The 27,741-nt window shown below is 42.5% G+C and overlaps 2 protein-coding genes across 2 annotated transcripts in view; both read left to right on the forward strand.

The window, feature by feature from the left end:
- Positions 1-11,861, forward strand: part of atp8b1 (ATPase phospholipid transporting 8B1) — a 72,749-nt gene extending 60,888 nt beyond the window's left edge. The window contains exons 19-28 of the mRNA XM_037545777.1: positions 372-483; positions 1,278-1,353; positions 1,830-1,956; positions 3,318-3,603; positions 5,340-5,563; positions 8,469-8,552; positions 8,669-8,914; positions 9,082-9,220; positions 10,138-10,268; positions 10,519-11,861. Coding sequence (XP_037401674.1) covers positions 372-483; positions 1,278-1,353; positions 1,830-1,956; positions 3,318-3,603; positions 5,340-5,563; positions 8,469-8,552; positions 8,669-8,914; positions 9,082-9,220; positions 10,138-10,268; positions 10,519-10,740 — 1,647 coding nt within the window. The 3' untranslated portion in view covers positions 10,741-11,861. The remainder of the gene's footprint in view (positions 1-371; positions 484-1,277; positions 1,354-1,829; positions 1,957-3,317; positions 3,604-5,339; positions 5,564-8,468; positions 8,553-8,668; positions 8,915-9,081; positions 9,221-10,137; positions 10,269-10,518) is intronic.
- Positions 11,862-16,305: 4,444 nt separating this feature from the next.
- Positions 16,306-27,741, forward strand: part of dym (dymeclin) — a 205,416-nt gene continuing 193,980 nt past the window's right edge. The window contains exons 1-3 of the mRNA XM_017711335.1: positions 16,306-16,484; positions 23,803-23,999; positions 27,478-27,530. Coding sequence (XP_017566824.1) covers positions 23,860-23,999; positions 27,478-27,530 — 193 coding nt within the window. The 5' untranslated portion in view covers positions 16,306-16,484; positions 23,803-23,859. The remainder of the gene's footprint in view (positions 16,485-23,802; positions 24,000-27,477; positions 27,531-27,741) is intronic.

Raw genomic sequence — 27,741 nt, forward strand, 5'->3', positions numbered from 1 at the left:
CAGTTACATCGAGGCAGAAGATTTATTACTGCAGTTTGTCGTGTTTTGTTATGTTATTTTAAATGAAATGAACATTGTGTTCTCTGGCCCACAGGTTTGTTGAGATTTCTTATGGCTCTTTTAGTGTTTTAGTTTGACATCCCTGCTTTACTGGATCAGTATTGGTGCTGCTGTGTCACTCTGTAAAGCCTTAAGTAAAGGCAGATTTGGCTGGAGTTTTTCATACCATACATGTATTAACGTCACAAAAAGGCTCAGAAAGAAAGTCCAGCTTGAAGTTTAGGTCTTAAGTGCACTGTTAACGTTGTACTGATGAAGATATCAGACGTCACTCAGGGAATTCATTCAGCCTCTGTTTCTTCACCGTGTAGCTGATTGGAGCAACGGCCATTGAAGACAAGCTTCAAGATGGAGTTCCAGAGACCATCGCCAAACTGGCCAAGGCTGACATCAAGATATGGGTTCTGACCGGAGACAAGAAAGGTTAGTGTGAATGACTGACTGTCTGTGTGTGTCTGTGTGTGTCTGTCTGTGTGTCTGTCTGTGTGTCTGTCTGTGTGTCTGTCTGTGTGTCTGTCTGTGTGTCTGTCTGTGTGTGTGTCTGTGTGTGTGTCTGTGTGTGTGTCTGTGTGTGTGTGTGTGTGTGTGTGTATGTATATATGTTCTGCTGTCAGAACAAAGCCTTGAAAGAAAAAAAAACATTTTTGACATTTTACAGTTTTTGACATAATTAGAAAATGCCTGTTTTCCTTTATGACCTTTACACAGTGTGTAATTCTCATGATGAATGGACCAAAAGAAACGGCCCAAAATGACTTCTGGTTCCATTGACTTACATTAAAAGTAAAGTGTGTTTTTTGCTTCTGTAAAGTTTTGGAGATACAAGGTTTTGTTCCAACAGCAGCAGATATATATATATATATATGTATGTATATGTATGTATGTATGTATGTATGTATATGTATATGTATCCTGCCTTCTGCCTGATGACTGCTGGGATAGGCTCCAGCACCCCCCGCGACCCTGACGGAGAAGCGGCTTAGAAAATGGATGGATGGATATATATATATATATATATATATAATGTGAAAAAATGTGCATAAGTGCTGTAGAGCTTATGTGTTTTTTTTGCTTTGTAGTATCTTATTTAATATTATACTATAATATGTAACACCTATGGCTTTGAATTGTGAGTAATTAATGTTTCTTTTGTGAGTAATTTGTGTGTTTGTTTATAAACATTGACATTTACAATCTTTTATTCATTGATTTGACAGAAACTGCTGAGAACATTGGCTACTCTTGTGAGCTGCTGACAGATGATATGCAGATCTACTATGGAGAGGATGTGAAGTAAGGAGCTCTTCAGATGTGCTTACTGAAGCTTTATATCCATGGTTCTGGTCAGTGCTTCTAGAGTAGCCCTGCTGTGTTTTTCCTGCCCTAGAGCGCTCAGTTCAACTGAGAGGAATGGCTTCTTAATGAGCTCATTAGTTGGACTGGGTGTGTTGGAGCCCGAATGCTCTACTGACCATTGACTTTTTAGACTGCACCTCTAATTTCTGGGCACACCTACTTTGCACATACACTCATTTTTATCAGAAACACCTGCCTTACAGGTCCCATTTGTAGGTTTACAGCTATTGACTGTAGCTCATTGTTGCACAACCACATGAGTGTCACTACTTTGCTGAGAATGATTCTCCATTCAAATGATATCTGGTCAGTGATGGTCCAAAGGTGGTCTTATGATGGGATGAGGGATCAGCTGAGACATTGTGCAGCAGCACCTCACTGTAAACACAATGTCTGTGTCTTCCTCTGTGCAGCGAGAAGCTTTCTGGCCGGATGATGAGGAGGCGGAACGAGCCTGATGGAGGCCGCAATAAGAAAGCGAAGGAACCCTTTTTCACTGGAGACGGCAAAAATGCTCTCATCATCACTGGAGGCTGGCTGGTACGTGCACTTCCAGCCAAATACCTGGAGCAGGATTTCTAATCCCTGTTTCTCCCGTTTTTAAGCTTTATTGTTTTTATGAACATGTTTTCAGCATTTTGTGATTATGTACAGTCATATGCAAACACAAAACATGAAGCAACGTGTCCTCTACAGGGGACAGGCTCAAATATGGCATTTTATATTTTGTCCATTGTGTTAAATTCAGCAAATAAACAGTAATTATGCATTAAAATGCACAGAAGTGTGTTCTCTGTAGAGGATGCGTTAATTCATGTGTAACTGTATGTGCTATACCGACTCCTACCTCGCAGTCTGTGAGTAACTCAGTCATTGTTTACACTTCATGAATATCCAGTATTTTCTCTTGTCTCTACAAAACTCAGTTTTCATTTCTAGCATGTTTTTTATTTATATATAGATTTATTTTTGAAAAACAGCTGCCCAGTAAAATGATGAAAACAAGTAATGAGTTAATTAGTATGGCGCTCTCACGGCACCACTGCATTTTAAAAGGACCATATCTTTATTAAAGGAAAACATCATTTGTTTTTTTTTCTCCAAATATTGGAGCACATAAGACACGTTCGATTAATCGTGATTAGCTGCACAAAAAAGTGATTAATCATTATTATTATAATTGCCTGTCATTCCACTACTACCTGCCACCCAACTGCTGCTGCTGTTGTTGCTGTTGTTGCTGTTGTTGCTGTTGTTGCTGTTGTTGCTGCTGTTGCTGCTGTTGTTGTTGCTGCTGTTGTTGCTGCTGTTGTTGCTGCTGTTGTTGTTGCTGCTGTTGTTGCTGTTGTTGCTGCTGTTGTTGTTGCTGCTGTTGCTGTTGCTGCTGAAATTTGCATGTACAAAAAGTGTAAAGACAACAAGAAGTTAGTGTGTAATTGTTTAAAGGTAAATGAAGAGCATTACAGTACTGTGTAACATAATTGTTTAAACAGTTTATCTGTTTTTTTTAATGGTTTAAAACTGTTTTGGTGACTAAAAACACCAAAAGTAAAAGAATCTAGATGAATTGAACAATACAGTTAGATGGACTGGCTTGTCAGAGAACTCCAGCCTTTCCGTCGCACGGGTGTGTTCAGTTCCATGAGCTAATTTACTTTCATGGTTTAATTTGATTAAGGATTGGTTAGTCAAACTCTCATATTCCCACTTTTAACGGATTTTTTTCCCAGGTCATTTTGGGTCGTTTCTTTTAGTCCAATCATCATGAAATGTACACACAGTGTAAAGGACAACAGGCCTTTTTCAAATTATGTCAAAAACTGGAGATACGAGGTTTTCCCTCCGACAACAGCGACATGCAACTTCTGTTCCATTATGGTCACAGCAGTCTATTTCTACAGAATGAGATTCTGTGTGAGAAGAAGAAGAAGCGCCGTCGTCTGCGTCTGCGGCGTCTGGGGAAGCGTCCGCGTCCCACTAACCCGCAGGACGGCCAGCCTGCCGACGACTGGGAGAAGGAGCTCAGGCAGAAGGACTTTGTGGACATGGCCTGCGAGTGCAGCGCGGTTATCTGCTGCCGTGTGACCCCCAAACAGAAAGCCAACGTGGTCAGCCTGGTCAAACGATACAAGAATGCCGTCACCCTGTCCATCGGAGACGGAGCCAATGATGTCAACATGATCAAGAGTGAGTAAACGTGAGATTCCCACTGTGGCTTTTTCCCTGATAGCTCAGTTATTCACATGGTTTTAATGAATTAAAGAGACAAGGTGACCGGGATCCACAAGCCTGCAGTGCCTGGAACAAATCGACAGAGGTGGACGAGTAGCTCATCTGTAAAAAGTCGCCCAGAATGGAGAAACTTCAGTGCAGATACACGGAAAAATACTTAAGTACAGAAACTCATTACATTTAATTAGTTACTCTCCACCACTGCAAACCGACTTTATGCTGGGTTGTTAGGGGCCCTAAATTACAGCACGTATACAGTCTTCACCTTTCCCCTAAAGTAGTCATTCAGTTAAGACATGTTTGGTGTCTGAAGTTGGCTTCAGGAGTGTCTTACGCTGTATGACATACTGTTATCTATAAAAGTCAAATAATGCCAAAAAGTAGTAGCGGCTGTTTTCAAGTCTCTGCTTTTGTCCATGTTTATAGTGAAAAGTGTGTCCTACAGTTTACAAAACCACATAAGCAAGTTTATTAAATTACATTACAGCTCCACATGGTCTTAAGCCAGATGTATAATGAATTAAGCATACAATTCTGCTCAATGCTAAATGGCAGTAACTCAGTAAATGTAATTAGTTTCTGTACTTTAGTATTTTTCCGTGTATCTGTACTTTAAGTTTTTCCATTCTGGACTTTCTCCTTTCACTCCACTACATTTCAGAGTCTAATATCCGACTTTTTCCTCCTACATTCTGAGAAATCTGTCGTTCCTTTTGGTTTCTGTGTTTATAAAAACGTAACATGTCAAAACGAAAGAAGCGCAAAGCCAGAGCACCAATCAGGGCCCAGCGGTCACTTTGTTTAGAGCTGGTTTTGACCTGTTGGTCATACCGACCCAGTGCAGCACGCGGTTCAACGTCAGCGCAGCAGCGTAAAACTTTGGGAGAGTCTGTTCAACATAAATGATGAACTAACCTAACTTTGTGTAAATAGAGCTCAATATAGAAATATGTCCACATATGCAGTCGAGACTGACGCGGCTTTGTTCTGAATTTCTACAAACACCATTTCATTTTATAGTAAATGAGTTTGGGCTGGTTTATGTTTATGAACAGACGCCTACAGATCAACATAGTAAAGGAGCTCATCTGTGATCCTGAGTTTAAAGCCAGTTTTTATTCAACTTAAACTTGGAACTAAGTTGTAAATAAATCTGAAACTGAAACTTTGCTTGTGTGTAAAAAGTGATTTCAGAGCCACTCGGTTCTCCCTGATGGAAACTGTTTACCTTCAGTGTTTTGTGCTTCTGATCATTTTAATAGACGTCAGCGTCACTAATTAATGACGTTCTATTAAAAGACTGGTTTACCAAGAGAGACGCTGGAGGACTTTCACCTGAAATGAGTTCATGAAGCCAGTCTGGTTATAAAAATGATAACAGGACATCAGAGCCAGAATTTCTCTTTTAGTACTTTTACTTTATACTTAAGTACATTTGAAGGTAAATACTTTAGTACTTTTACTCAAGTGGAGGTCTAAAGGGAGGAACTTCTACTTTTACTGGAGGAATATTTTACCTTGTGTACTTCATCCACCACTGGTAAATGGTGGGGTATACATTAGCCATATAGCTCCAGTGGAGAACTAAAGAAGCGAACTTGACACTGGACACATTTAAGCTCTGATACATCAGTGTAACGGTACTCAGTTGCAGTTTATGATTCTGGCTTTCTCTTTTCTGTGCTCTAAAGCTGCGGACATCGGCGTGGGCATTAGTGGCCAGGAGGGCATGCAGGCGGTGATGTCTAGCGACTACGCCTTTGCTCAGTTCCGCTACCTACAGCGCCTCCTGCTGGTGCACGGCCGCTGGTCCTACATCCGCATGTGCAAGTTCCTGCGCTTCTTTTTCTACAAGAACTTCGCCTTCACCCTCGTTCACTTCTGGTACTCCTTCTTCAACGGATACTCGGCACAGGTGAGGGAACTGGGGTTAATTGGAACACTACATAGAACACTATTATAGGGAACAGAAGTGGCCCCCTAATCACTGTTGCCTTAATTGGAACACTACATAGAACACTATTATAGGGAACAGAAGTGGCCCCCTAATCACTGTCCCCTTAATTGGAACACTACATAGAACACTATTATAGGGAACAGAAGTGGCCCCCTAATCACTGTTCCCTTAATTGGAACACTACATAGAACACTATTATAGGGAACAGAAGTGGCCTCCTATTCACTGTTCCCTTAATTGGAACACTACATAGAACACTATTATAGGGAACAGAAGTGGCCCCCTAATCACTGTCCCCTTAATTGGAACACTACATAGAACACTATTACAGGGAACAGAAGTGGCCTCCTATTCACTGTTCCCTTAATTGGAACACTACATAGAACACTATTATAGGGAACAGAAGTGGCCCCCTAATCACTGTCTGCTTAATTGGAACACTACATAGAACACTATTATAGGGAACAGAAGTGGCCCCCTAATCACTGTCTGCTTAATTGGAACACTACATAGAACACTATTATAGGGAACAGAAGTGGCCCCCTAATCACTGTCTGCTTAATTGGAACACTACATAGAACACTATTATAGGGAACAGAAGTGGCCCCCTAATCACTGTCTGCTTAATTGGAACACTACATAGAACACTATTATAGGGAACAGAAGTGGCCCCCTAATCACTGTCTGCTTAATTGGAACACTACATAGAACACTATTATAGGGAACAGAAATGGCCCCCTAATCACTGTCCCCTTAATTGGAACACTACATAGAACACTATTATAGGGAACAGAAATGGCCCCCTAATCACTGTCTGCTTAATTGGAACACTACATAGAACACTATTACAGGGAACAGAAGTGGCCTCCTATTCACTGTTCCCTTAATTGGAACACTACATAGAACACTATTATAGGGAACAGAAGTGGCCCCCTAATCACTGTCTGCTTAATTGGAACACTACATAGAACACTATTATAGGGAACAGAAGTGGCCCCCTAATCACTGTCTGCTTAATTGGAACACTACATAGAACACTATTATAGGGAACAGAAATGGCCCCCTAATCACTGTCTGCTTAATTGGAACACTACATAGAACACTATTATAGGGAACAGAAGTGGCCCCCTAATCACTGTCTGCTTAATTGGAACACTACATAGAACACTATTATAGGGAACAGAAGTGGCCCCCTAATCACTGTCTGCTTAATTGGAACACTACATAGAACACTATTATAGGGAACAGAAGTGGCCCCCTAATCACTGTCTGCTTAATTGGAACACTACATAGAACACTATTATAGGGAACAGAAGTGGCCCCCTAATCACTGTCTGCTTAATTGGAACACTACATAGAACACTATTATAGGGAACAGAAGTGGCCCCCTAATCACTGTCTGCTTAATTGGAACACTACATAGAACACTATTATAGGGAACAGAAGTGGCCCCCTAATCACTGTCTGCTTAATTGGAACACTACATAGAACACTATTATAGGGAACAGAAGTGGCCCCCTAATCACTGTCTGCTTAATTGGAACACTACATAGAACACTATTATAGGGAACAGAAGTGGCCCCCTAATCACTGTCTGCTTAATTGGAACACTACATAGAACACTATTATAGGGAACAGAAATGGCCCCCTAATCACTGTCTGCTTAATTGGAACACTACATAGAACACTATTATAGGGAACAGAAATGGCCCCCTAATCACTGTCTGCTTAATTGGAACACTACATAGAACACTATTATAGGGAACAGAAATGGCCCCCTAATCACTGTCTGCTTAATTGGAACACTACATAGAACACTATTACAGGGAACAGAAGTGGCCTCCTATTCACTGTTCCCTTAATTGGAACACTACATAGAACACTATTATAGGGAACAGAAGTGGCCCCCTAATCACTGTCTGCTTAATTGGAACACTACATAGAACACTATTATAGGGAACAGAAGTGGCCCCCTAATCACTGTCTGCTTAATTGGAACACTACATAGAACACTATTATAGGGAACAGAAATGGCCCCCTAATCACTGTCCCCTTAATTGGAACACTACATAGAACACTATTATAGGGAACAGAAGTGGCCCCCTAATCACTGTCCCCTTAATTGGAACACTACATAGAACACAATTATAGGGAACAGAAGTGGCCTCCTATTCACTGTTCCCTTAATTGGAACACTACATAGAACACTATTATAGGGAACAGAAGTGGCCCCCTAATCACTGTCCGCTTAATTGGAACACTACATAGAACACTATTATAGGGAACAGAAATGGCCCCCTAATCACTGTCCCCTTAATTGGAACACTACATAGAACACTATTATAGGGAACAGAAGTGGCCCCCTAATCACTGTCCCCTTAATTGGAACACTACATAGAACACAATTATAGGGAACAGAAGTGGCCTCCTATTCACTGTTCCCTTAATTGGAACACTACATAGAACACTATTATAGGGAACAGAAGTGGCCCCCTAATCACTGTCTGCTTAATTGGAACACTACATAGAACACTATTATAGGGAACAGAAGTGGCCCCCTAATCACTGTCCCCTTAATTGGAACACTACATAGAACACAATTATAGGGAACAGAAGTGGCCTCCTATTCACTGTTCCCTTAATTGGAACACTACATAGAACACTATTATAGGGAACAGAAGTGGCCTCCTAATCACTGTCTGCTTAATTGGAACACTACATAGAACACTATTATAGGGAACAGAAGTGGCCCCCTAATCACTGTCTGCTTAATTGGAACACTACATAGAACACTATTACAGGGAACAGAAGTGGCCTCCTATTCACTGTTCCCTATATTTGACAAGCTTGAATTTTTTGCTAGGTTGCGTATGAAGACTGGTTCATCACTCTTTACAACGTGCTGTACAGCAGTTTGCCTGTGCTGCTCGTCGGGCTGCTGGACCAGGTAAGGTGTTGCTCTTTCCCGCTCCGCTGATTTGCAGTCATCCATAATGATACGGTGTGTTTGACCCACGATGGAGAATCTCCATTCCAACTTCTGTTCCCTCTCGTCTCTCGCAGGACGTGAACGACACACTGAGTTTGCGTTTTCCAAAGCTGTATCTTCCGGGCCAGAAGGGGGCGCTGTTTAATTACAGAAACTTCTTCATTAGTCTGTTCCATGGCATCTTCACGTCCCTCATCATCTTCTTCATCCCGTACGGAGCCTTCCTGCAGACGATGGGTCAGGACGGAGAGGCTCCGTCTGACTACCAGTCCTTCGCCGTGGTAACCGCATCCTCGCTCATCATGATAGTCAACCTTCAGGTACCTCCTCTCCCTCATAGTGTGATTTCTCAGTGCTGCTGTTTTTTTAGGTGTTTGAATACAGAAACATGATTCAAGAAAGCTGAACGTTTGCATTCTCAATGAATCGCAGCGCTCGATGTTTCTGTACTTGTCCTAACATGGTTTCATTTCCCGTCCTTGTCCAGATCTCTTTGGACACCTCCTACTGGACATTTGTGAACTGCTTCGCTGTGCTGGGCAGCATAGCCATTTATTTTGGCGTAATGTTCGACATACAGAGCGCAGGAATACACGTCCTCTTCCCTTCCGCCTTCACGTTCACTGGTAGGATGACTGTCCCGAATGGAGTTCATTTTGTGTGAAAGGTTTCAAAGAAAATAATAAAACCCACAGGCAAAATATGAGGCAGCAAAAAGACCTAACATATGTAGCAAATCCAAATAGTGAGATTTAAATCAAACTGAACTTTTCAAACCGATTACGACTCATTTTCAGTCATTCTGACATAAACGTATCGCTCATTTAGCCACTTTCTGCTTGGATTTTTTTTCCATTTGCTGAATAGAGAAGCAGTATGAGTTGTAGGAGGAGATGAAGAAGCCTCCAGCATTCCAGCGTGGCGGTTGTTCATGCCGCTCTGCGTACGCTTACACTCACTCCCAGAATGAGTCAGAATGAGTAGTAATCTTTTCGAAAAGTTGTGATTGAAATCTCATTATTTGAAGAGGTAGATGTTTCTAATAAAGTGGCCAGTGAGTGGAAGCACAAGGTAGATGTTTCTAATAAAGCGGCCAGTGAGTGGAAGCACGAGGTAGATGTTTCTAATAAAGCGGCCAGTGAGTGGAAGCACGAGGTAGATGTTTCTAATAAAGTGGCCAGTGAGTGGAAGCACGAGGTAGATGTTTCTAATAAAGTGGCCAGTGAGTGGAAGCACAAGGTAGATGTTTCTAATAAAGCGGCCAGTGAGTGGAAGCGCGAGGTGGATGTTTCTAATAAAGTGGCCAGTGAGTGGAAGCGCAAGGTCAGTGTTTCTAATAAAGTGGCCAGTGAGTGGAAGCACAAGGTGGATGTTTCTAATAAAGCAGCCAGTGAGTGGAAGCACGAGGTAGATGTTTCTAATAAAGTGGCCAGTGAGTGGAAGCGTGAGGTGGATGTTTCTAATAAAGTGGCCATTGATTCTCAGTTTTTTTATATTGCTGTATTCATACCACTCACACGATGACCACTCCATTGTCCTTCAGGTGTGGCTTCAAACTCTCTGAGGCAGCCCTACCTGTGGCTTACCATCATTCTAACGGTGGGCATCAGCCTCCTGCCGGTCATCTGCATCCAGTTCCTCTGTAAAACCATCTGGCCCACTGAAGGAGACAAGGTAAGGCCTGCGTAGAAGAGGAGATGCTTTACTCCACTTCAGTTCAGCTGTAGTGGTGCTGAGGAGACTCTAGTGAGAAACGAGGCTGTTTTTCTGTTTGTCTTGTCCTCTCGTTTTTAAAGCGTCCACAGTTGACAGCGTAATAACTGTTGTTTCCTCTGTGCGGTGCTAGAAATGAGAATCTGTATGGAATGTAGATTGTGGTGCATGTTAGTGATGCTTCTCTCTCTCTCTGTGTGTGTGTGTGTAGGTTCAGAGACACAAGAAGAAGTATGAGCTGGAGGAGGAGGTGAAGAAGAAGCCTCCGGCGTTCCAGCGTGGTGGTCGTTCGCGGCGCTCTGCATACGCTTTCTCCCACTCCCGTGGTTACGCTGACCTCATCGCGTCCGGACGCAGCATTCGGCAGAAGCCACGAGCACGTCCTGAGCTTCGGGACAGCATTCGTGAAGCTCCACAAGCCGAGAACATCTGAGACACAACTTCACCGTGACTGTTTCGCCACAAACCCGACCGACCCCCCCAAAACGAACTGTTCCCTGTGTAGAACTGAATTTCTCTCATTCGGACCTCGTGCAGATCATCAGTGTCGCGTCTAAGACCTTCTGAATGTTAAAGTCGCACGTAGCTTTTGTGCAAAAACCCCTTAAAAACAGAGATGCTGATAAGACAGAAACGATGTGCTGTAAAACAAACGGTCACAAACTTTGGCTCAGTTTTAAAAGCAGAACAGAAAAGTCATTTGACTTTAACTGTCTGAACAGCCATCTGCTCAGGTTCCGTCCTAGTTTAGCTCTTAACCATTTCCCCTAGACCACTTGCTCTCCTCCCTTCTTTCTATTGTAAATTAAACAGAGCCCAAAGTGAAGGGAGTGCAGAAAGTGACCTGCAGGCGTAATGGACTGGACGGGCTGACTGCAGAGGATGGGTGTGCAGATTGAGCCCCTGGTTTATATGGATTATAGTTTATAATAAAAAAAGAGCAACAAAGAAGCTCTTCTGTTTCCAGGGTTTACAGGAATGGGGAGAGAACAAGACAAGTTCTCAATGAAGCTCACTTGCAGAAACGACCTGGTCACTGCCGCTGGTTTTAAAGTCATGCACTAAACGATAAACTGTTTCTCAGGATTTTATTTTTTCACCTTTTAAAGATGCGTTCTGTAGGATTTCTGGGTACCTTTTGTACCGAAACAGGATAAAAGGCAGAAGGGATGGTTTTGGTGAATAATTGGTTCAGAACACTATAGTAAAAGTGAAATTATTACAAAATAACAAATAAATGATACATGAATCGGATCATATTTCCTTTGGTTTTCTAAGCACTACAGAGTAGAATTATTTAGGAAGAGATTTTGTTCGTATTTATGCTGAAAAGTGCCGTTGACTTATGAGATTTGTATGAAGTTATAAAAGTCGTTATACTTGTTGGCCCAGTATCCCCAGTTGCAAACTTCTAAATGAGTCACCAACAGGTTTTACACCTTTGTTCCTGATGGCTTTCCAAAAAAGACACAACAAATCAGAAACCTCATATCTCCAAAACGGTAAGTTTACAGGAGAGGGAAAAAACTTACTTTACTTTTAATGTAAGTCAGTGGAACCAGAATTTTTTCCAAGGTACTTTGCGACATTTCTTTTTGTCCATTGACCATAAAATTTACACACGGTGTAAAGAGAAACGGGCATTTTCAAATTATGTCAAAAACTGAAAAACGACAAAAATGGAGATACAAGGTTTTGTTGAGGCAGCGACTCTAAGAGCTGTGGGCTCATGGACCAGATGGCCTTTACATGCCTTTACCTTACTCTATGTACTACAGTGGACTCCAAAAGCGAAAGACATGTGTTACTTATTCATTCCTACACGATGCATCTTTAGCTCTGCATTGCTTCGTGGTTTAGTTGCGGGTGGTGTGCTGAGCCAGTTTCGGGTGAGGAAGACTCTTCGTGAGATTACGTGTCTTTAATTTAAGGAATAGTCCAAGAGTTTTCAACCTAATCTCTATCTGATAGATTTGTATGTTCAGTTCCCACAGACAATCATTTTGATTGATTTTCTCTGTACTTGTTGACACAAAACACACTTCTTTAAAAAAAAAAAACACTTTCTGTAATTTTATAAAGGGGAATTTTTGATTTTTCATTCCGATTTTTCAAAATTTCTGCAGTCGTTCAGATACGAAGTCATTCAGAGTGGCTGGATCAGAAACGTCTCATTGTAGAGAAACACATTGGCTCTGATTTCTTTCCAGTGGCGATAGGAACCAGAAATATAGCCAAGTTACTCACTGTCCAAACCCACTTGTGAACCTTCATGCCTCTTCAGAGTTTTTAGATGTGTAATGATGGTGGTAATAGTCATAAATCTGAAAAAAGTCGTTTTTTTTTTTTTTGGGGACTATTTTTCCTTACAACACCCCAAATATTCCCCTCCACCATGAATGGATTAAAATAAAGGGACATCTTAAGTCAAAACCTTATCACAAAACTATCGTAAAACAGTCTCTCCGGCACCAGGCAGCGTATATCAAACCATTTATGTGATAACGTTCTGAGAGGAAGCTTTAATGTTCAGCTTTAAATGTAATTATGATGATAAAAGTGATAAAATCTGAAAAAATGAACTTTCTTTTGCCTTTTTTTTTTCTTTTTTCCTTTTGGGACTCTTTTGCATTAGAACATGGTAAATGTAGCTCTCCATGCTGAAAGGGTTTTACATTAAAACCTCTCAAAACTAACCCAAACCAGTGTCCTAGACGAAGCGCTGTGTTCAAAGCCACTTCACATAATTGCTTTCAACTTTTTCTGATTTCTGGTTACCGTCACCGTCGCTGTGAACGTTTCTGACAAAATTTTGGAATATTGGTGGAATTCCCCTTTAAGGCAGACCGAGATTAGGTTGAAAAACTCTAAAGCAGTCTTTTAAATATGTTCTTGAGTAATTTCATCTCTGTCCACATGAGCTTGTGCCAGCAGTCCACGGCGAGAAGTTCAGAGCCTTCACTGTGAGTCCCTCGAGTCCCGTCACTCCGATTTCCTCTACACGTTTTTGTTTGTTTTGTTTTTGCCAAGAATGATGCTCACGCGTTTTGCATTAAGGGACGGCTGGGTGTTGGGATGTCTTAGAAGGTGGTTTTAAAGTGATGAACTCGTGTTTACAGTAATGCTACTGCACCCTTTGCGTTTCCGTCTCTTCTATTCTGAGAGTTTCCGATTTCCTAAGATCCTCCAAGCTGTGATCTCTATTGCTCTGTATGTGGTGTCATCCATTTATCCCTTTAATTATGGTCCTCTTTTGGAAAAGGAAGATCCAGACTCATTACTCCAATCCCATTCTGATCATATCTATACATTTGGTAAAGGGAGGGATCTCATTTTAACACTAACTGTTACTTATTAAGCTAAACTCGCTCTGCCATATTGCAATACCCTTTATGTGAAACACTTGTTTGTTGTGCGTTCTTGTTTTCTGAGTTACCTGCAACATCAGTGCCTTATTCTCTAAAAAAAACTCTACTTTTTACAGAATGTTGTTTTTACTTTTATGTACTGTATTGTAATATACTTTGTACAAATAAATATAAATAAAGAATTAATGGAATATTTGTGTGCTACAGTGATTATAAAGCTAAAGATGCCTTATTTCGTGGTCTCAGTCTTATTTCACTTAAATCTCTTAACCTTCAACTCATGCACACATGAATGCAATTTTTAAAAATTCAGTTTTCTAAAATTATTTTTTTTTTCAGACCCAATTATTCGATTTAAAAAACATTAAAAAATGAAATTAAAAGATGTGTGCAGGAGTCGTTTTGGAGTATGTTGCCTTGAGGCAACATTGTGCGGCAATAAGAAGAAATGATGTAGAGCTGTGTTCCCTGAAGTGGTGAGATCTGGCTTGTGACTGGCTGGATCCATTCTACTGTTGTACAATGTTGCTTCTAGGCAACAAACATATTTCTGTAAATTCTCATAAAAAAAATTGATAGTAATCGTTAGAAAATGAGGTTTAAATGTGCCCACTAAGAGACAATATGACTAAGCACATGCTTTTAATTGACATACTCAAACACTTCTTCATTCTTTAAATATCTATAATGTTATTGTAAAGTGAGGACTGAGTTTGTTGCCCTGAGGCAACGTCGTGCAATAGAGGGTTAATAATGTCCCAGTCTTAGATTAGCTTCTATTTTGCGTCATGTGCTGTTATACTAGGGAAAAGATTCATTTTGTGCTAAGATTAGGTTATCATACTGTTGAGGTTGGGATTCTGAAATGCAATTCATTAACATAATTATGTGGACAATTAGTAGATTTAGCTGTTTCAGCCACAAGCTCCACAGACACTGGGAGCAGATGGAGTTGTTCTGAAGAGCTTGATGACACGGGCATGTGATGCCACCTTTCCAACAAGTCAGTTCATCAGATTTCCTCCTCGCTACAGCTGCCCTAGACAACTGTAAGTGCTGATATTTTGAAGTGGCAGAGTCAGGGAGCTGTAACCGCTCAGGTGTGAAGCAGTAGGCCAGACAGGCTCACAGAACGGGCCTGCTAAGTACTGATGTACAAAGCACATAAGAAATCATCTAACCATGGTTGCAGCTCTTAACACCCAGTTCCAAACTGTGTCTGGAATCAACTTTAACACAAGAACAAAGTGAGAAACAAATATTTGGCAGGGTTTAGTGTGGAAGAAGTTTGGTAACAACAGCTTTGAGACAAGTTGGAATGTGAACCAGGCCTGATCAACCAACATCAGTAACCATAATGCTCTGGTGGATGAATGAAAGCAGCCTGCAAGTAAGTGAAGTGGGGGTATGGGGGCTGAGGGTATGGAGGGTGAGGGTAAGTGGAGCGAGGGTATGGAGGGTGAGGGTATGGGGGGTGAGGGTAAGTGGAGTGAGGGTATGGGGGGTGAGGGTAAGTGGAGCGGGGGTATGGGTGGTGAGGGTAAGTGAAGCGGGGGTATGGGGGCTGAGGCTATGGAGGGTGAGGGTAAGTGGAGTGGGGGTATGGGGGGTGAGGGTAAATGGTGTGAGGGTATGGAGGGTGAGGATAAGTGAAGTGGGTGTATGGAGGGTGAGGGTAAGTGGAGTGGGGGTATGGGGGCTGAGGGTAAGTGAAGGGGGTGTATGGAGGGTGAGGGTAAGTGGAGTGGGGGTATTGAGGGTGAGGTTAAGTGAAGGGGGTGTATGGAGGGTGAGGGTAAGTAGCATGGGGGTATGGAGGGTGAGGGTAAGTAGAGTGGGTGTATGGAGGGTGAGGGTAAGTGAAGTGGGGGTATGGGGGGTGAGGGTAAGTGGAATAGGGGTATGGAGGGTGAGGGTAAGTAGAGTAGGGGTATGTGGGGTCAGGAGGGTGGGGCTATGGGGGGGTTTACCCACTGTCTCTGTTGCGTATCTGGCAGCGAGGGGGGCCGAGTGCCCGTCTCCGAGGAATATTCCTGATTTCTCCAGTTCTGTACATTTCTCAAAATTTGGAATGACTTTGTTCACACTTTGTTTGTGTAAATTTCCCTCGTTTGTTTGTGGTCATCACAGTGAAGAAGAAAGTGCATCTCTGTCTCGACCTCACCTGTCAGACAGTGACTGCACCGCCTCTCCTCTCTGGGCTGCCAGGACTGTTTATACCTGGCCCGTTCTGTGGCCAGGCAGATACTTGGTCAGGATCTGTCTCTGCTCCGTGTCTCTGACAGTCAGGAGATACTCTTCCAGTTCATACTGGGTTTTCAGGGCCTGATAGCAGTTTAATTTACTCTGAGTGCTGGTTTCTCTCCTCCAATGTTCCAGATAGTCATTCTGACTGTTCCTGATGATGTGACTGATGTTTAGTCTGGGCTGTAAAGCAGGGCTGGAGTGAGGCTGCTGAGTGTGAGGAGCTGTTAGTGGATTAATAAGCCTCAAAACCAGCTGCCCCCCCCCCTTCTCTCTTCCCCCCCCCCCACCCCTTCTATCTCGCGCCACCCCGTGTCCCTTTAATGTATTACAGTAGTGGTTTCACTTTAGTGGGCGGGGCTTTCGTGCAGCTGCGTGGGACGTCATCTGCGACGTGCATACGTGTTCAGCAGGAGCTCTGATGCTAACAGGCTAACCCGATACATTCCCCGCTGCGCTGTTATTAAACTCACCGTCCTTTTGTCCTGTTCGGCGTTTGAAATACGCGAAAGGCTCGTCTCACGGGAACGTGTTTATAAGCGCTCTCAGAACTGACATTCATCAGGTGAGTTCACTTTAAGGCCGGCTAGCGTGCTAAGCTAACGCTAGCCGACTTCAGTTTAAATCTGCGTGTTGACGGCTAGCTCAGTGCTAATGCCAGCTAACATAGGGGACTACATCCCTCTTCAGAGCAGTGAAGCTTTCTGATTAAAGAGAGTAACGTCGATCCTCTAGCACCCAGCGCTGCCCCTGACAGCCAGGAGCTTGGGGCTAAAGTTGTCCTCCTGTTCAGCTTCTTGCTCGAATCTCCCCGGTCCACCTTAAACAGTGCAGCAGTTAACCTACCATGTAAGCTGAAGTCAGCTTCTTGCTTGAATCTTCCCGGACTACCTTAAATGGTGCAGCAGTTACCATGTGAGCTGAAGTCAGCTTCTTGATCGAATCTTCCTGATCCACCTTAAACAGTGCAGCAGTTAACCTACCATGTAAGATGAAGTCAGCTTCTTGCTCGAATCTTCCCGGTCCACCTTAAATAGTGCAGCAGTTACCATGTGAGCTGAAGTCAGCTTCTTGCTCGAATCTTCCCGGTCCACCTTAAATGGTGCAGCAGTTACCATGTAAGCTGAAGTCAGCTTCTTGCTTGAATCTTCCTGGTCCACCTTAAATGGTGCAGCAGTTACCATGTAAGCTGAAGTCAGCTTCATGCTCAGTTTTAAGTAACTGCTGCACCATTTAAGGTGGACCGGGAAGATTCGAGCAAGAAAATGGCTTCAGCTTCGTGCTGTCGTACAGGTTTTGTTGGGTAACTTCGATAAACTGCTATTGAGGGTTTTTAGTAAACGACATGACTCTAAAATGGTTCTGCTGTTGTGACTGTAGAAGAACCTTGTAACAGTAGAAGAACCCTTTTTGGTGCTATACAGAACCATGTACAACACATTCTCCATCAATCTGAAGAAACGTTTCACCAGGCAGAGAACCATTTAAGCATGAAGTGGTTGTGTATAGTACTCACGGTTCTAAACAGAACCGTTCCCTTTACTCAGGAACCCGTGGTAAATACACCCACTGAAGCGAGAAGTTGGTTTGCTGGCTGAACCGCTCAGCACAGCCTCTGCAGGTTGACCCCCCTGCACTGTGTCCAGAAGATTGGAGACACCTGACCATCCAGCGTTTGTTCTGAAATGAAGGGTGTCAATAGGGAGTTTGTCCTCCTGGGCTGCAGTAACAGCCTCTGCTCTTCTGGCGCGGCTTTACACTAGATGTTGGAGCATTTGCTGTTAGGATTTGGTAGAACCTGACCTCACGAATGTTCAGATGTTGGATGATCAGTTCTGGATCCCTCCAGTTCATCAGGTATTGGATGGGCCTCCGTCACCCCAGAAAACACAGTTCCACTGCGTAACTCTGGGGGGCTTTGTACCCACTCTTGCCCAAGCTTGGCATGGGATGTGGTGATCTTAGGCTCATATGCAACAGCTTCTGAGCTCCCCATCCTCTTGGTCAGTCCTTTTTCTATGGAGATTGTACAGACTGTGAATGCAGTTCAATGCCTTTCTTACCAATTGGTGCACCTGAAATCAGCTGGATTCACTCATATGTTTGCTGCTGTAGTTGTAAAAGCAGATAATCTATAGGTAACATCCAAAGCAGGTAACCTGTAGTTTGCTTGAGAAGACTGAGCTAATGTGATGGGCGTAAACATGGACCCAGTAAATGTGAAGGCTATCTAGGCTCTCTGGTTCAACACACGAGGACGTTTGAGTTCACACCTGGCGTTACAGGTGTTCTTAGATGGTCCCATCATAAGCGTACAGTGCTGTGGATGGTGCCAAGTACGTGTCTAAACGGGGATCGTCGCGTCTCAGAGATGCGCTGTGAACTGATCACTCAGACCTCCTTCAGAGGTGGTCATGGACACATAAGACCATGCGACGTTTGTAGTGTGAACACTAAAGCCACCTAATCAGCTGCCTCATCATGGGAGTATTGCATTGCTTCCTTCTTCATTTCCTCTCCTGTTCTTAGTAAAGTTGTGTTAGCAGCCCATGTGGTCTAAATGTCCAGCAGTCCAGCCTAGATGTTTGTAACAGGCCAGACACATGGATTATTCTAGGGGAACCGTCTTGGAGAAGTTGACGTTACCATTTTCTTTTCTGCATGTGCAAACAGCGATGCGTGGTTGAGTAATAGAAAACGAACAGATGAAAAAAAGGTAAATGATTTAATTCACTTTAAATTGATGTATAGTAACATCATCATTCATTCATTCATCCACCATTCGTTCATCATCATTAACCGCTTGATCCAGATAGGCTTCGCCTTATGGCTCAGCTCCCTCTTCACCACTACAGTCCGGTACAGTGACCGCATTACTGCAGCCTGTCCCAGCCTGCGGCCGATCTCACGATCCCTCTTCCCATCACTCGTGAACAAAACCCCGAGATACTCAAACTCCTCCGCCTGGGGCAGGTCCTTTCCCCTTACCTGGAGTGGCCATGCCATCCTTATCCAGGCTAACATTTTCCAACTTAAGTAATTTAAGTTACTGCAAGACAGTAAGGTTTGAAGATATATCCGTAAATACTGTTTTTTTCCTGTAGCTTTTTTTTTTTTCCAGTTTTAAGTATAATTGTTGGAAGTAGCCGGTTTTAAAACTAATTATTAAAAAGATATAATTTGCAAAATGTTCTTTGTTTTGCGTTTTTGTCTCATTACCGCAGCACATTGACAACCATTGAGTTTACTTGTTTTTGCTTGCACCCAATAGCATTTAGTTGTGTTTAGTTCACGTCCTAATGGGTTACAAGTAAACCGCTAAAGAAGAGAGATTCAGCGTTTACAAGCAATACAAAACATTTTTTTTCTAACTTAAAAAGGCCCTAAAATGACGAATATCGGTAACGAGAAACCTACCTATGAAATCTTTTCAGTAGTGACAGTCAGAGTAAAAAATGCCAGAGAAAAGCTTTTTGCTGCCCCATATAGAGCTCCGGGTGTCCTAAATCATAGGAGTGTTGCTTTTCTGTGGGGCGTACAGTATGACGCTCAAATATGAATGATTGAGTGTTTGCAGGTTTCGCATCAATGGCCCGTTCACACAATCAAGGGCTCCCTTGAAATATTGCTGTAGAACAGTGCACAACACCCTGTTTGGAGTCACGAAGTCTATTTATAGGTGTTCACTGGAAACATAATTGAATTGCTTGAAAAAGTCCCTGATGTGAGTTTCGCTGTGTGCTTGAGATCAAACCGCTGAAAATGTTTCCTGATACCGGGTATGAACAGGGCCTTGGATAGTTAGTTGAAATTCATGGATTCTGGAAACTGCCGGGTTTTGCGAGCTTCTTTTCGTGAGTGATGCGCAGCTTTTTTATGTGCGATTAAAACGCATACCAGGTTTATAGGCAGAGATGTGGTGAACAAACACGGAAGGTGCTGTTACACCTTTCTTTTAGCAGCTGACAGTGCTACAGTAAACGCTTTAGGCTGGGGCTGTGTGTATTTAACAGGTGTGTGCTGAGGCTTTCAGATCCTAAGGTCCTACCTTGGAGGAAACTAAGGTAGGAGTCTCAGTGTCGTAAGATTAAGTGACCCTTATTAATCCCACAACGGGGAAATTCCACCTCCGCATTTAACCCATCCGTGAAGTGAAACACCACATACACACTAGTGAGCACACACACACACTAGGGGGCAGTGAGCAAACTTGCCCGGAGTGGTGGGCAGCCCTATCCACGGCGCCCGGGCAGCAGTTGGGGGTTAGGTGTCTTGCTCAAGGACACCTCAGTCACGTGCTGTCGGCAGTCACTCCTCTAACTTAACGATTTAGTCTAAGCTTACCAACCTGCAGCTGTGGGTACATTAAAATACTAATAATAATAATAAAAATAATAATAAAATTAAAAGAGAAATTAAGATGAACAGAATTTAAGTACAACTTATCTGTGAAATGTAACATCATTTTCGGGAGGCTGTTTTGCGTAGTTGGCCCCCTGAAGCTCCGCTGTAGGCACCCACGTTCTGAAGACGTTCAGGCTACTACAGAACACGTGTCAAACCGCACGTTCACCAAACTAATATGAGGGTTCAGGCGGGGCTCGAGTCACTTTCGTCTGGCTAGAGTGATTGATATTATACGATGGAGCGCTTTGAGCTTTTTGCCACCAGCGTTGTTCAATCGTGCCATTTTGACCTTTTCCTCTCGCTGTGGATGCAAGACAGGTGCCTCTTTGTTCCCTCTTACAAACACTGAATCACGTTTGATTGGATTTACTCAACACAAGTACGAGAGACGGAGACAGATCACAGAAGTGCTGGTTGGTTGTACTAGACGCGTCTTCTAGGAACGCTGTAGGCAGGACGCTGGGCCAGGCTACAGAAGTGTGTTCTGTTAATCGCAGCTGCATTAGATATGCGCATAAATAACCAAACACATTTTTACAAGGAAGCAAGTTCATAAGCTGATTCAGTAATCGTAAAAAGGCTGAATATCGGTCGGGCTGACCCCTATCGGTCACTTTAATGATAAGTTACTTACTTTAAAAGCTGTCAGTACTGAGAAACACTTCCCAGCTGTTATTTGATTACAGAGAGAGCACAACGAATCCTGTTGAAAAGGATATAGTGCAGCACGGTATGTAAAATACTGAATACAAATCATTGGATTCGTAGTTTTGATCACCTTTTTTGATCTTTTGATCATCATCTTTCGGTAGAAATGAATACCATGTTATATTGAATGTCATTAAAATGTCTTGAAGAATTGTGAGATTACATTTTTGCCTCATCGACTCTATAATACATCATATGTATGATGTTTTTTCTGATTTTTGTGAGCAAGTAGGAATGTCCAGATGCCACAGCGAAACAGCTCTACTTTATGCAGTTCCTGTAAACTGGTTGTTGTTGGTGCTGCTGCTGTTGTTGCTGTTGTTTGGCTCTCTGTAATCAGTCTGAATCGGTCTCGTCTCATCCATGCAGTTCTGATGATACTCATGATATACTAATAAAAAAGCATCATGATGATATTCATCACGATAATGAAACATATCGTCATATTTCCCGCCTCTAATATTGATCTTTACAGCCTGAGGCTCAAAGATAGCCTTAAAGGTTGCCCCTCATGGCTCAGAGGGCCTAAAGCATGGCTGCCCAAAGTAGGGCTGGGGTTGGCTGCCCAAATTTGACTTTAATTTGACCCCCAAATGAAACCCCAGCTCCCTCAGCTGGTACGAGAGCCTCTTATCTTTCTTTTTAAATTTCGTTTTCAAAGAACTTTTAGTAACAGAGCATATTGTGTAATTTTATCAAATTAAAATTCTACCATCCTTGACACCCTTGTGGCATCAGCATAGCTATGAAAATTGTTTCATAACGACTTCACCTAGAGGTAATGTACAACGAGAAGAGCAAGGACCTCAGAACTGAACCCTGTGGGACTCCACAAAAATGTTAAATCTCTTTAATGAATGGTTTAACGGTGAAACCGAGAATTGTTTATGCATTAAATATGATGTGAACCTTTCTAAAACTGTACCTGAGGGGCCTGCACAATATTCAAGGCAGTGGATTGGAATCTCGCAATCAAGTTATACGTTGGACGTACTGAGCCTGCTAACGTTTCCTGTTCGTACTATGCTGACGTTGTTAAAACAATACAGTTTAGTATTGCTGTTGGCCACTTGTTTAGCATTTGTAACGGGATAGCCGAGGACTCGAGTTTTCTTTCTTCAGTTATGACTGTTACAAAAACCAAGGCCGTGCTTTTCCAGCTGATAAAAACAGCTAATCAGACACTTTCTCCCACTGTCCCCTGGCAGATTTGGGAGATGTTCCACTGTGTGGTGAGTGTTTGTCGTGTAAACGATAGTTTAGAACAGCAAATAACCACCCAACAAAAATCAGCCTTCAAACTTGAAAGAAATTTGATGTTTATCGCGATATGTGTGTTTTTGTCCGTATCGCTCAGCTCTAGCTGGAATATTTAAATAGTCTACATATAGATACTCGCAACATGAAGAAAATAAAAACACTTGAGGCTTACAAATTGTTAGTTTTGCCACAAATACTCCACATCGACCCCCCAGGACAAAAAGCTTGGACCACTCTGTCAGTATTTTGTATCGCAGCTGTGACCTGCATACAGTACTTATCGATACTTCAAACGAAGATGGTAATACCAGCTCAGCTGCTGGTTACTTTTTCAAAAAAAGTGGACTGTTGCCGATGCAAAGTCAGATAACATCTTGTTCAAACATGCACTAGGTGTTAAAATGCAAAACCAGTCTGCACACAGTTCTCCTGCTCTGAGGTCTTTCGTGAACTTGGCCTGAGCTGCACTTAGGATCACAGACAAGAGCTGAAATTAAGGATGTCCCTGCTTTCATTCACTTCATGGAACAGCAACAGTATGGCGATAAAAATCCACAGATGAAAGTCAGGACTGCTCGGTTCCTGCAGGGCGAAAATGTATTGCCCTAGACTTCTTTGGTTTGGAAATCTTTGGTTTGGTTTTGGTTAAACAGGGAAAATTTGACCTGAGTTCAGAGGATGGCTCTTAAACCTCTGTCACACAATAGCAATACATTTGGCATCGCTTGCCTAATGGTCCTGTTGTTGGCAGCAACTACAACTGGGAATGTTTCTCATGTTTTTTGTGTTTCCAAAATATTTCACTTTAGCTTGTCTCAACTTATAGTGGAGCTCTTGTCCAGATATTTTTCCCCTTTAACTTCACAGAACCCAAAGTGCTCCCATAAGTTAGGTTTTACTGTAGAGGGTGATGGTCGGGTTTCTCGCTCATCCATCTTGCGTGTTTGTTATGCGCTGCCATAGACTGTCCGGACGCAGCACTTCCAAGATCCACCTTTTGTGCTCTGTCAACATTGCGTTGTCAATTAAAATGTAGAAAATCAGTTTTTGACATTTGCGAGTTAAGTAAAAAATATCCACATCTGCATCACGATGCATCTAAGAATCGTTATTTGCCCCCATCCCTACCTTTCACATAAGTAGTCTATAAGGTGGAATTTATTTCAATACAATATTAAAAACTGTTGGGAATTCTGGGCCATTGCTGATATCCGGTGCATATAAATTTACATTTACAGCATTTAGCAGACGTTCTTATTTTAATTTATCCCAGCCTGTATCTAATAAGCTACCTACATCTTATCCAGCCAATCAGGGACTTGGGAAGAGGTTGATTAGCTGGAGCAGGTGTGGCAAACTGGTCGGAGCTAGGCTCTGCAGGAAAGTAGCTCCAGTAGACCAGGATTGGAGACCAATGCGCTGATGCATCAGTTATCTTGTTTTATATGTGTTAGGAAAAGGTGAAAATGTGCTTGAAGTGCTTTAGTAAAGCTGTTTTTGTTCTGCAGGGTTTGGAGCAGTGGGTGATGAGGCTTTGAAGAAGCCTGGTGTGGTTGCCTGGGGCGATGGGTGCCAACACCAGTCAGGTGAGCGACCTGTCGGAGAGTCAGAGCATCCGCACTCTGATTGGTCCAGAGTCAATCTCGGAGAATGAGCCCTTCTGGAACCAGCTCATCTCCTTCACCTTCACCAGCCCCACCTGCAGGTGAGCATAGAGCCTGGCTCTTTCCAATACAGACAGCGTCGCACGTACTTGCTGAGGGCGGAAGTGTTTCACAGAAGAAGCGGAGTTCCTTGGAACGTTTGTGAAGATCATGTGGAATATGTGTTTAGAAGAAGAAAGTAGAAAGTAGTAGTCACCATCCCCCCCCCCCCCCCCCCCCGTTTGTTTTCAACAATAAGTAGTTAAAAAAAACACGTGCAGGATTGTGGGATAGGAAGCTGCTCAAGAAAAGCTGAGAAGAAGAGCTGGTTTCAGCTAGGGTTGGGATAGCTAATGAAAAATGAGTAGCTTTCTACGATTTATCTACTTTTCCAGAGAAAGTAGTGGCTGCTTTTTTAGCTACTTTTTAAAAAGTAGTGCACTACTTTTTGCCTACTTTCAAAGTGAGATTGTCAGAACGTTTGTATATCTCCACAACAAACAAGCCTAATGAAAAGTGTGAACAAGACACTGCATTTAAAATTGTAGCTAGCTAACAACATGGCAAAGAGAGAGATTTAAGACGAACATTGATCATTCGGAGATGCATGGACTTCATAAGCACTCAGTGGGTTTTCTGACTCATTTAATCTGCATCCAGAAGAATATGATGAAGTGCGTTTTGCAACCACCGGTGGTCTCTCAAGGAGTTGAAGAGGTTAAAACAACAATAAAAATGTGTGTGTGTGTGTGTGTGTGTGTGTGTGTGTGTGTTTCTTCATTTGTGAACTACTTCTTAAGTATGACACACAGACTGAATAGCATGTTAATTGAAACGTGTATATAAAGGCTTGTTTTTACATTTAAAATGGACCTTTTTCAGTGTTGTTCTATGAAATTAGCTCATGTCCTACCACTGAACTGGAACAGGTGACATGCTTAAATGTTTGTGAATTAATCACGGGTTTATATTTACTTGTTATTAGAGGAAAATTAGCCAGATCATGTCATTATTTCCCTTTAATAACAGCTTTAGGGTTTTCTTAGCCTCTCTTTGCCCTGCCATTGCTGCATTGCTTCATTTCCTTGCGCTGTAGAGTTCAGGGCAGCCTGTCATGTCTCTGCCGCTTCTCACCTCCTTCCCTTCGTCTCGCAGCCTTTCACCTGGAGGCCAAGAGTGAGAGAGAGAGCAGGGCGAGTGAGCATGTAACTGTTTTGGCTGTCAAGGAAATTAGTTCTTTATTTATTTATTTATTATTTTTTTTATTTTACTTTTTTTTTTAAACCATGCTCTGTTTACCATATCCTTCAGAAATCCTGCCGGCTTTCTTTCCGGATGGTGAACTCACCCATCTGGGTTGTGACTTAGCAAGCTTTATTGAGCATATAAATGATAAACAATCAGAGGAAAATATTCTAAATTAAACATCCTGCTCACAGCCACCCTAATCATGAGACGGACTTTATAATCGACTGCGACAGTTCTGTTCAACTGCCAAATGACCTCATCTGGCAGGAGCCGCTGGGCCAGAGGGATGGAAGGATGTCTGAATGAGGCTGGAGAGCGTTTGGCCCTATGAGTTTACTGCACGCTGGACAGACATTAGCTACCAAATTAGAGCACAGGATGAATTTAGAGGTAATGAGCCGTCAAAATGAAAGCAGAAGTTAAAATTTACCCAGTTTATCTACAAAAATGTTGTCAGTCAGCCGAGACATGTTTAGTAGCCGAAGTTTGTTTTGCACCAGACCCACTTGGCTGCTACTGTTTTTAGCTCCAGCATGTTTACAGATATGGTTTGGAGACCGTGGCTCTGTCTAAAAGACAGGAGGCTGAGCTGGAGGTGGCGGAGATGAAGATGCTGAGATTTTCGTTGGGAGTGACAAGGATGGACAAGATTAGAAATGAGCAGATCAGAGGGACAGTGAAGGTGGAGCAGTTTGGAGACGAAGCCAGAGAGGCCAGGTTGAGATGGTTTGGACATGTGTTGAGGAGGAATAGTGGATATATTGGGCAAAGAATGTTGGAGATGGAGCTGCCGGATAGAAGGAGAAGAGGTAGACCTCAGAGAAGGTTTATGGATGTAGTGAAGGTGGACATGGAGATGGTTGATGTGAAAGTAGAGGAGGCAGTGGATAGGGCAAGATGGAGGCAGATGATCCGCTGTGGATAATAATAATAATAATAATAATAATAATAATAATATAAAACACTTTGCTCTGCTATAAGCTTTAGCTCAGCTATAGCTACTTTTCTCGCATCTCCAGCAGGAAACTTTTTCACAAAAATGACATTTTCTTGTAAAATGTCTGTCACTGTTTGACGTTTTCCGCAGCTGTTGTCAGCTTCTCCTTTGCCAGCTTCTTGTTCGAATTTTCCCGTTCCTCCTTAAATGGTGCAGCGGTTACGTTCTGGCGCATCAAGCACCATTTAAGGTGGAATGAATCGACCAAGAAGCTGGTGAAGGTGCAACTTCTGTTCATGCTTCCAGATATCAGTATGTCGTACACTCTGTGACCTCATAAGCAACACTGTTAAAGCTTATTTAAAGGGGAATCCTGCAGAACTTTCAAAATGCCTCCTTGATTAAGTAGGTAAGACGTATGCAAAGTTATTTAGAGTGGTTTGATGTGAAATGCTCTGTTCTAGTAAAGCTTACAAAATTATTCACAGAAGTGGTGATGGCAACCCAGTGGTGATGGTCTGAAGCGTTGAATACTACTGAAAGCTCCGTAAACAGAAAGTTAGAAATTACCCAGAATTATTATCAAACACCCTGTTTTGCGATGGCTTTGTGAATGTTTTGGCCCCTCAAAAATATTTTTAAATGCATGCACGGTGGAGAGATGCATGCAGGCTTTTGTAAGGCAAAATTTTTCCCCATTAGTTTCCATTAGTTTATCATCATCAAGATATAGATGCTTGAATTCCTGAATACGAATACATATAAAACATGTATAGATTCACTGACTATTTTGGATAGTAAATGAAATGATTGTTGCACTGTAGACGTCTCAAACATGTATGTATTAGCATTTGGCTGACGTTCTTATCCAGAGCGACTTACAATTTGATTATTTTTTTACACAGGTAGGCCAAGGTGGTGTTAGGAGTCTTGCCCAAGGACCCTTATTGGTATAGTGTAGGGTGTTTACCCAGGTGGGGGATTGAACCCTAGTCTACAGTGTAGAAGGCAGAGGTGTTATCCACTACACTAACCAACCACTAAACTATTAATGAATGAATGAATTTTGAAGCTATCACTTTAATTAAAGTTGGCTTTTCAAAAATACTGTGGTTTTCTCAGTGAACCCCTTTATACAACCTCCAATCGCTGTTGTTGGCGTGTGCTGAACATCAGTTGAGCAAAGAGTGCAAATGGGCCACACAGTGTCCTGCTCTGCCCTTTAGTGGCCTGGATTTATGTCCTAAATGAGTGGTGGAGAGTGGAAAACACCAGAAAGACAGAAATTGTATTACTCAAATTCCCGTTAATCTTTTCTGATGAATCTTTTTCTTCTCTCTCTCCTGCTGTTTCAGCGCTGATGCTAAACTCTTGGAGGAGGCAGTGGTTCCCTTTGCCAAAACCCTAAGTATGCTTCATATTTTTTATTCATTGCTTTATTGTCTGATGTTTTCATAAATCACAATACGGCTGCCGTTTGTGGCTTTCTCAATGAAACGCACCCAAATTATACTGGATTATACGCTGGAGCTGAAATCTGTAATTTTAGGGCTCTGTGCTGTGTGCTCGTTGAGCAGCATGCGCCGAGATGACATTCGTTGCTCTGGAGTCAGCATTTC

The sequence above is a fragment of the Pygocentrus nattereri genome, chromosome 16 (genome assembly GCF_015220715.1).
Source record: "Pygocentrus nattereri isolate fPygNat1 chromosome 16, fPygNat1.pri, whole genome shotgun sequence".
NCBI classification, from domain to species: domain Eukaryota; kingdom Metazoa; phylum Chordata; class Actinopteri; order Characiformes; family Serrasalmidae; genus Pygocentrus; species Pygocentrus nattereri.